Genomic DNA, 8,654 nt, shown 5'->3' with positions numbered 1-8,654 from the left:
ATTTATTTTGGTCTCTTTTGAGACAGGGTCTCTCTGTAGCCCCAGCTGGCCTGGAACTCACTATGTAGACCAGGCTGACCTTGAACCCACAGAGATCTGCCTGCCTCTGCCTCCCGAGTGCTGGGACTAAAGGCGTGAACCACCATGCCCCGCCTTACAATTTGTTAAGTTTTAAAGCCAGGCACAGTAGCATATGCCTTTAACCCTAGTACTCAAGACCCTGAGGCAGGAGGGTTGCCTAGAGTTCAAGGGCAGCCAGAGCTACATAGTATGACGCTATTTTGTTTTTTTTTGTTTTTTTGTTTTTTAAAAAAAACTAAAACAGAAACAAATGTTTGTAATTGAACTTATCTGTAGGTGCACTTCGTCAGCTTGGAGGCCCTCTTCCATGTGTGTATATCCGTGTGCCTTTCCCATGAACACCCTCTGCTGTTCTGTCCCTCCTAGGAGATGCTGTACATCAACCCAACACACATTCAGGCGGCAAGAGCCGGTAACACCATCCACGCCTTCCTGATGTACCGGCGCAAACTGGACCGTGAGGAACTCAAACCAGTATGCAAGCTGTCATTTAAAAAATTTATTTTGGAAGCAAACCATTTTTCCTGTGGGTCTAGGGGGGAATGGTGGTCTGTTGGTAAAGCAGGAGGACTTGGTATGGATAACTAGTACTCCCATAAGAACCAGGTACAGTGGTGCTGTTCTGTAATCCCAGCACTGGTGAGGCGGAGGCAGGCGGATCCCCTGGGCTTGTGGTAAGCCTAATTGCTGAGCTCCAGATTCTGAGAAACTGTGTTTAAAAATACAGTGGATTGGGCTGGCAGTGTGGCTCCGTGGGTAAAGGCACCTGCTGCCACGTCTGACTACCTGAATTCTGTCCCTGGGCTCCACATGGTGGAAGGAGAGAACCAACTCCTACAAGTTGTCTCCTGCCCTGTGCACACGTGTCATACTGCTGGTGTACTCGGAAGAAACAAGACATGTCTTCCTGATCTCCTGTGGTTTATGACAGTTTAGAAATTCTAAAGTCACCTGTGTTAACCCTGAGGCAACTACAGGAAGTTGGTGTGGTTTAGCAAGTTCCCCATGTACTGCCCCAGGGAACCACCAGAGAAGATTTGATCAGACCAGGCAGCGTGTGCAGGAAATGGCGCTGCAACCTGACTCTTTTAATTGGCTCCTGTTCAAATTTTCCTGTGGGATTTTTTGCCTGTTTGTTTGAAACGCATTTTTATTACAGATTCGTCTTCTGGGATCCACGATTCCACTCTGTTCTGCCCAGTGGGAGCGACTGTTCAATACCTCCCGCATCCCGGGAGAGGAGACAGGTGAGTGGGGCTCCTGTGGGGTTCCCCTTGGGACCTAGGACTTACCGTTGCACTGCTCAGAACTGGGAGATGTCAGGATGTCTGGAAGCCAGGATGATCCAGGGGGGTATTTCCTGAGAGTTCCCATCTCCGAATGTTCCTCCCGTTGGATGACCTTTGTCTGAGTGGTGGTGGTGAAGGTGGTGGTCTGGGGTGAGGGTCTCATGTACGAGCCTGGCCTCCTTCCCATGGCTGGGATGTTTGTGTGGTGCCGGGGACAGAACCCAGTCTTCATGGATGCGAAGCAAGTGCTTTGCTAATTCAGCTGTGGCCCCAGCCCTGGACAATTTTTTTTTTTTTGGTCTTTTTGAGACAGGGTCTCCCTGTAGCTCCAGCTCACCTGGAACTCCCTGTGTAGGCCAGGCTGGCCCAGCTGGCCTGGAACTCCCTGTGTAGGCCAGAGATCTGCCTACCTCTGCCTCCAAATGCTGAGATTAAAGGCGAGTGCCCACCACACCTAGCTAACAAGGACAAAGCGGGAAAGTAGATGCCAACTGGGGCCATCCGGGCCAGACGGGCTCAGGTGTGCAGTGTTGGTCATGTTTTATCGCTGTGACAAGAGATCCTAACAAAACCACTTAAAGGAAGAGAGGTTTCTTTTGGCTCAGGGTTCCAGAGGTTTTAGTCTGTTGTTTCTGGGCTGTGGTGAGGTAGAGCATCTGTTTCTGGGCGCCTGTGAGGAAGCAGACCGAGCTCGGAAAGGGACTGAGTCAAAGACGGACCCTTCAAGGCTGGTGAGTTAGCTCAGAGCATTAAAGCCTGAGTTTGAGTCCCAGACCCACATGGTGGAAGGACAGAACCACCTAACATAAATTGTCCTCTAACGTCCACACGTGTGCTGTGGCATGTACACCACACACACACACACACACACACACACACAATTGAAAAATGTTAAAGATTTATTTTATCTAAATTTTTTGATATATTTTTATTTTATGAGTGTGTTTTGTCTGCATGTATATAGTATTCTATGTGCATTCAATGCCTGCAGAGGCCAGAAGAGGGAGTAATAGACTTGTTAGCCACCATGTGGGTGCTGGGAACTGCACCCAAGTCCTCTAGAAGAGCAGTATGCATGCTTTTAATCCCTGAGCCATCTCTCTAGCCCATAAAAATTAAAAAAAAAAATAGACCCTTCAGGGGCTAGAGAGGTGGCTCAGCGGTTAAGAATACTTGCTGTTCTTCCAGAGGATCTGGGTTCAATTCCCAGCACTTACATGGCAGCTAACAACCATCTGCAACTCCAGTTCCAGGGGATCTGATATCTTCTCTGGCCTCCATGGGTATTGTATGCACGTGGTACACTTATGTACAAGCATGCAAAACGTTAATACACATGAAAATTAAAAGAAAATTTAATGTTCAAAAGAGCAGATTGTATGGAGTTCATCCTCACGAATCTGCCTCAACACTCTGGGCTGCCATGAGGAATGGCCAGGAACTGGGCGTGTCTGAAGACAGCTGTCAGCAAAGCTTCACTCCCTTCGCAGCTTCTAGGGGAGAGGCTGCCCTGTCTCCTCCAGCCAACAGGAGGTCCAGGTGTCCCTTAGCTTGTGGGTACCTCACACATTCCATGGCCCTCTCTGTACCTGTGTGGGGTACAGCAGTGCGTTGAGACCTAACCTCAACACCAAGATATTAGCAAAGACCCAATTTCCAAATAACGTCATGGTTACAGGCTCCGGGGCTAAGTCCTCCTGGCCATATCCTCTAGAAAGACACAGCCCAACCCATCACAATACCTAAAATTTCAAAGGAAAGATTTTAATTCCTTGTATTTCAAAATTATTTCAGAACATTAAATTTTTATTTAGTATTTTTATTTCATGTGTATAAGTGTATTGCCTGCATGTATGTAAGTACACCCATGTCGTGCAATGTGCAAGGGGTCAGAAGAGGACGTCAGATCCCCTGGAACTGGAGTTATGGACAGTTTTTAGCTGCCATGTGGGTCCTGGGAACTGAACCTAGGTTCTCTGCAAGAGCAGCCAGTGCTCTTAACTGGTGAGCCGTCTCTCCAGCCCTACACATTAAATTTTTATCACATTATTTATTTGTATATGTGTGTACATGTGCACTCTCATGCCGTGGTATACATGTAGAGGTCAGAGCACAACTTTCAGGAGACCGTTCTTTCCTTACGTCATGTGGATCCCAGGGATTGAACTCAGGTCATCAGGCTTGGCAGCAAACGCCTTTGCCCATTGAACCATCTTGCTGGCCCTGTCACAGTCTTTTTTTTTTTTTCTTCAGAAATTCAAGGACAATTTTATGAAATTGTTTCAAAGAAAAATAAGTCAGGCAAGCTTTAAACCTTGGCATGATGGGGAAGAAGAGAAGGAAAAGAGGAGGAGGAGGAGGAGGAGGAGGAAGAGAAGGAGGAGGAAGGTGAGGCGGAGGAGGAAGAGGAGGTGGAGGAAGGGGAAGAGGAGGAGGAGGGAGGACAGGACGGGGTGTAGGAGGGGGAGGCGGAGACACAAGGAAAGAGAGGAGGAGACTCCCAGTAGTGCTCACTTGGGCATTACATGAGAAAAACTGGAACAATACAGAGATTAGTATGACCCTGCACAAGGAAGATACGCACAGTGGTAAAGCATTTCACAGAAGGAAGGTGAGGAGGAGGAGGAGGAGGAGGAGGAGGAACAGAAGGAGAAAGGAGGAGGAGGAGGTATCTGTCATAGTCTTTCAAAGTAGCGATCATTAAAGTCTGGGGTAAGGCCAGGGCTTCTTCCCTCTGGGCTCTTGTATCTTCTTGATGAAATCTTTCCTGCCTTCTTTGCTTTGTTTATTTAAGGATTTGTAGTCTGTCTGGAATTGATTTTTATTGCATGTGAGGGCAGATCTGGTTATTTTTCTCCCACACTGGCCCCTGTCCAGCCCCGCCTGGGGAAATTCTCTCTCTCTCTCTCTCTCTCTCTCTCTCTCTCTCTCTCTCTCCCTCCGCAATTGTACTTCTCAGGCAGCTGTTTCTACTCCAGGCCCTTCCCTCCCTTATTCTATCCCAGTACCAAATGGTTTGTATTTTAGCATAGTTATGGTATCCGCTCAGGCGAAGCCTCCCGTGCTCAGGAATTCTCATGCCTGGCTGTTCTAACGCTCCTATTTAAAGGCCCATAGACGTGGACACGGGGGAATAAATATCCTCACACTGTGCAGTCCAGCTGCCTGGTGCCCACTTTGACTTTCTTTTGACCTGGGTCCTTAAAGAAACAGCAAAATTATTTAATAAAACATACATACCCACCCCCCATGGGTCTTAAACACCATCTGCTGAAGTCCAGGGGCTTTACTGCTTTATGGTTTGTTTGTGTTTCTTTTCTTTTTTCTTTTTCTTTTTTTCTTTTTTTTTTTTTGAGATAGGGTCTCACTGTAATCCCACTGGCCTGGAACTCACTAACTCAGTATATAGACCAGGCTGACCTCGAACTCAGAGATCTGCCTGCCTCTGCCTCCTGAGTGCTGGGATTAAAGGCATGCGCCACCATGCCCAGCTGCTGTTTCTTTTATATATTTTTTTTCCATTGTATTTATTTCTGTGTGTATGAGATGTGTTGGGGGCAGGCACCCCATGGTGTTCATGTGTAGGTCAGAGGACTAAGTCGGCTCTCTCCTTCCACCTTTATATGAACTCGGGGTTGTCAGGCTTGTACAGCAAGCGTTTTTACCCACTGAGCCGCCCCCCCCCACCTTTGGAGTCTTCTGTAACCCAGGCTAGCCTCTTAACTCATTATATAAGCTAAGACAAGCCTTGAACTTCTGGTCCCCCTGCCTTCCTCTTCCAGGTACTGGGGTGAGACATACACCCATTGCACCTGACTGAAATAACTTTCTTCGAATAATTTTCCACTTCCTCTATCAGAACATTTTCCAAGTTGCCCTCTTGAAATTAATTGATTAAAAAAAAAGAACCTCACGATTTGGATGCTTTTGACACATGAGCTCTGTGGGAACCAAGTGTTCATTCATGACGAGGGTGCTAAGCAAGTGTCGTAGACGAGAAAATTGAAGCTTGGGAAGGGTTAAGGGATTTTCCCAAAGCTCCTCATGCAGTGGGTGACCAAGCTGAACGTGGAAGCCAGAGCAGTACGATTCCAGAGCTCCCACCGCCCCTCCTCTGAGGAGCGCCTTAAACCAGTGGAGTAGCTCAGTCTAGAGTCGTGGTGGTGCATGCCTTGATCCCAGTATTTGGCAAGTAGCAACAGGAGCATCAGGAGTTCAAGGCCATCCTTGGCCACAGAGTGAGTTTGAGGGTTAGAGGAGATCCTGTGTCAAAGAAAGAAACGAAGGTGCTGTGCCTGGTGGCGCACGCCTTTAATCCCAGCACTTGGGAGGCAGAGGCAGGTGGATCTCTGTGAAGTCCAGGTCAGCTTGATCTACATAGCAAGTTCTAGGCCAGCTGGGGCTACAGGGAGATCCTGTCTCCAGAAAAAAAAAAAGTGGGGCAGGACAGGTGGCTCAGCCGTTAAGAGCGCTGGCTGCTCTTGCAGAGGATCCTGGTTTGGTTCCCAGCACCCACAGGGTGGTTTATAACTGTTTATAACTCCAGTTCCAGAGGATCAACATCTCCTCTGGCCTCCATGGTACATGCATGCAACTTACATACATGCAGGCAAACACACATAAAATAAATGCATTTTAGGGGGTCTTTTTGAGACAGGGTCTCCCTGTAGCCCCAGCTGTCCTAGAACTCACTATGTAGACCAGGCTGCCCTTGAACTCACAGAGATCTGCCTGCCTCTGCCTCCCAAGTGCTGGGATTAAAGGTGTGTGCCACCACTCCTGGCTAAATGAATACATTTAAAAAAATAGTTTATTATTTTTGTTTTATGTGCCTGCACATGTAGGTAAGTGCACCTGTGTCATGCAGTGCCTGAAGAGGACAGAAGAGGCTGTCGGATCCCCTGGAACTGGAGTTATGGACAGTTGTTAGCTGTCATGTGGGTGCTGGGATTTGAACCCAGGTCTTCTGCAAGAACAGCCAGTGTTCTTAACCTCTGAGCCATCTCTCCATCCCCATAAATGAATAATTTTAAAGTGAGATCTGCCACCCCACCGTGCCCTTGACCTTGTGTCTCCATTTTTGTCCCCACCACCTGCAGACACCATCCAGCACATCAAAGACAGCCGGCATGTTGTTGTCTACCACAGAGGACGCTACTTCAAGGTCTGGCTCTACCACAATGGGAGGCTGCTGATGCCGCGGGAGCTGGAGCAGCAGATGCAGCGCATCCTGGATGACCCTTCAGAGCCACAGCTGGGGGAGGCCAAGCTGGCCGCCCTCACCGCAGCTGACAGGTACATGGCTTGGGGCTACTGGCCTGGGTCGGGGCTGCATGGTGCTCTTGAGGTGTTATTCCCCGAAGGGCCCATCCCCATCAGCACCAGCTCCAGGGCCTCGCCAAGGCACTGTGGTTCTGTGTAGGTAGTGAGTCCCCCTCCTGGCTGGTCACCAGAGCAACTGGGTTCAGGGGTCCCTTGGCCATTGCTGTATGGACAGCAGGTGTTGGGGGGCACATGGTAGAAATGGGGCACAGCTTTTTTTTCACAGGGCTGTGGACATATCTATTAAGAGCTTCAAACTTGCTATGTAGCCAAGACTGGCCTTGAACTCCTGGTCCTTCAAGTGCTGGAGTTACAGGCCTGCACCACCATATCCAGCACTCTCCTTTATTAGTGAATTTTTTTTTCTGGTCTTTTTGAGACAGGGTCTCCCCGTAGCCCCAGCTGTCCTGGAACTCACTATGTAGACCAGGCTGGCCTTGAACTCACAGATCCGCCTGCCTCTGCCTTCTGAGTGCTGGGATTAAAGGCATGCGCCACCATGCCTGGCATGTTAATGAATTTTGTTCTTGCTGAGGATTAAACTTGAGCCCTTGTATGTGCATGCAAGAACTCTACCACTGAGCTACACTTCAACCAGTGAGAATGTGTGTGTGTGTGTGTGTGTGTGTGTGTGTGTGTGTGTGTGTGTATGCACGCACAGGGTATACAGGCACACAGGGGGGGGCCGGGTGTCCACATTGGTGTGTGTGTGTGTGCACATACAGGGTATACAGGCACACAGGTGGAGGCCCAGAGTCCACACTGGTGTGTGTGAGTGTGTGTGTGTGTGTGTGTGTGTGTGTATGCGTGTATGTGTGTGTGCACACTCATGTGTCTTTGTCAATTGCTCTCCGTCTTATTTCTTAAATTTATTTGTACTTTTATGTGTACGAGTGTTTGCCTGTGTGTATGTAAGTGTACCAGGTGTGTGCAATGCCTGTGGAGACCAGAGGAGGGCATCCCATCCCCTGGAACTGGAGTTACAGATGTCTGTTAGCTGCCATGTGGGTGCTGGGAACCAAACTTGGGTCCTCTGTGCTTGTTTAACCACTGAGCCATCTCTCCAGCCCCTCCATCTTTTTTTTTTTTTTTTGAGACAGAGCCTCTCACTGAACCTGGAGCTCACTGATTGGCTAACCTTGCTGACCAGTGGGCTCCAAGGATTCTCCTATGTCCACCTCCTCATCCTCAGCTCTCAGAATTTGGACACATGCCCAGTGCACCTGGCTTTTTATGAGGGTGCTGGGGATTCGAACTCAGATCCTCAGGCTTGTGCAGCAAGCCCTTTACCCACTGGGCCATCAGCCCAGCCCTCTGGTGAACATTTCTTTATGTCCAGCTCCAAGAGAAAGTACAACAGGAAGGCTAGAGCCTCTCACTCACTTTGGGGAGGGGGAAATTCTGATTTCTGTGGCTTGACCAGGAGAAGAGAGATTGTCCTGTGTCCTGCTTGGGGGAGAAAAAGGAACAGGCGAGGGATGGCCAGAGGTCAGAGATGGGTTTTGCTGCTCTGTGAGGTGGAAAGCACTTCAACCTTTAACAAAAGGTCATCTTTCATGGTCCTGCCCTGGAGCAGTTCTTAGGCAGATGCAGGAGCCAAGGCCTTTAGGGAAGAGCCAAGAGTTAGGCAGGACACTCAGGAAATAACATAGGTTGTGAGGAGTTGTGAGCCAGGAACCGCAGACAAAAAAGCAGCTCATTGTAATTCACACCTTTGTTTCTTTGCCCAGCCTGTGACACTGGTGTGGGTGTCGGCACCGTAAGTTGCCACAGTTGAGAGAATGTAGCCAGAGTTGGGTGGGAGACGGGCAGTGAAGGGTATGCAGGGGCAGAGGTTCCCAGAGGCTGGGGCCTGAGTGAGGAAGCAAGCCACCCTACAGAGCAGCTATGAAGGGGGCCTGGCATTATATCCATGCCAACAATATGGTGGGAGGGCACAGGACCTTATGGGGAAGTCATATG

The 8,654-nt window shown here is 49.1% G+C and overlaps 1 protein-coding gene across 2 annotated transcripts in view; it reads left to right on the top strand.

The window, feature by feature from the left end:
• Cpt1a (carnitine palmitoyltransferase 1A) overlaps positions 1-8,654 on the top strand; it is a 71,345-nt gene that overhangs the window by 37,971 nt on the left and 24,720 nt on the right. For both annotated transcript variants that reach the window (XM_029570007.1, XM_008846323.3), the window contains exons 8-10: positions 448-555; positions 1,241-1,328; positions 6,470-6,665. In XM_029570007.1, the coding sequence (XP_029425867.1) occupies positions 448-555; positions 1,241-1,328; positions 6,470-6,665 (392 nt within the window). The remainder of the gene's footprint in view (positions 1-447; positions 556-1,240; positions 1,329-6,469; positions 6,666-8,654) is intronic.

The sequence above is a fragment of the Nannospalax galili genome, unplaced genomic scaffold, assembly GCF_000622305.1.
Source record: "Nannospalax galili isolate Female #2095 unplaced genomic scaffold, S.galili_v1.0 scaffold1723, whole genome shotgun sequence".
Lineage (NCBI taxonomy): Eukaryota > Metazoa > Chordata > Mammalia > Rodentia > Spalacidae > Nannospalax > Nannospalax galili.
This window is presented reverse-complemented; position numbering and strand designations above follow the sequence as displayed.